This window comes from Rhincodon typus, unplaced genomic scaffold (assembly GCF_021869965.1).
Source record: "Rhincodon typus isolate 14 unplaced genomic scaffold, sRhiTyp1.1 hic_rhity00002396, whole genome shotgun sequence".
NCBI lineage: Eukaryota > Metazoa > Chordata > Chondrichthyes > Orectolobiformes > Rhincodontidae > Rhincodon > Rhincodon typus.
The window spans coordinates 10,264-10,964 of NW_025968034.1; the positions used below are offsets into that span (position 1 = coordinate 10,264).

The 701-nt window shown below is 46.2% G+C and overlaps 1 protein-coding gene across 1 annotated transcript; it reads left to right on the top strand.

The window, feature by feature from the left end:
- Window positions 1-201: 201 nt before the first annotated feature.
- LOC109922420 (oocyte zinc finger protein XlCOF20-like) lies at window positions 202-565 on the top strand (the record flags this gene model as incomplete). Its single annotated transcript, XM_048593142.1, has 1 exon — window positions 202-565. A coding segment is annotated over exon 1 (364 nt), but the record flags the coding sequence as incomplete, so codon positions are not given.
- Window positions 566-701: the final 136 nt, after the last annotated feature.

The window sequence follows — 701 nt, forward strand, 5'->3', positions numbered from 1 at the left end:
CGGTGTGATTGGAAAACCACCGAGACACACAAACATCTAAATGAGAGTGTTCCGGTGAACTGACTGTGGAAAGAGCTTTAAGCAATTGCACAGACTGAAGAATCATTGCACCATTTAGAGGAGAACCTGTACAAAAGTTCTCTGTCTGGATAAGGATTGAACTGATCCTTCAAATTGGAGTGACACAAAGACGTTGGCACCATGGAGAAACCATGTAAATGTGTGGAATGCGGTAAAGGATTCAGATTTCCGTCCAGGCTGGACGTTCATCGGCGCAAACACACAGGGGAGAAACCATTTACCTGCTCCAAGTGTGAGAAGGGATTTGCTCGTTTATGTAGCTTCAGGATACACCAGAGATGTCATGCCGGGGAGAAATCGTTCATCTGCACCAAGTGTGCTGAGAATTTCGCTAATTCATGCGATTTACGTGTACATCAGAAAGTTCACACTGGAGAGAAACCATTCACCTGCTCTGAGTGCGGGAAGGCATTTGCTCAGGCATCCAAGTTACACCAGCACCAGCGAACTCACACCGGGGAAAAACCATTCACCTGCTCTGACTGTGGGAAGGGATTCACTCAGTCATCCACCTTATGTGTACACCAACGAATTCACACAGGAGAAAAGCCATTCTCCTGTCTTGAGTGTGGAAAGAGTTTCACTCAGTTATCCCACTTAGATTCACACCAGAGAACTCA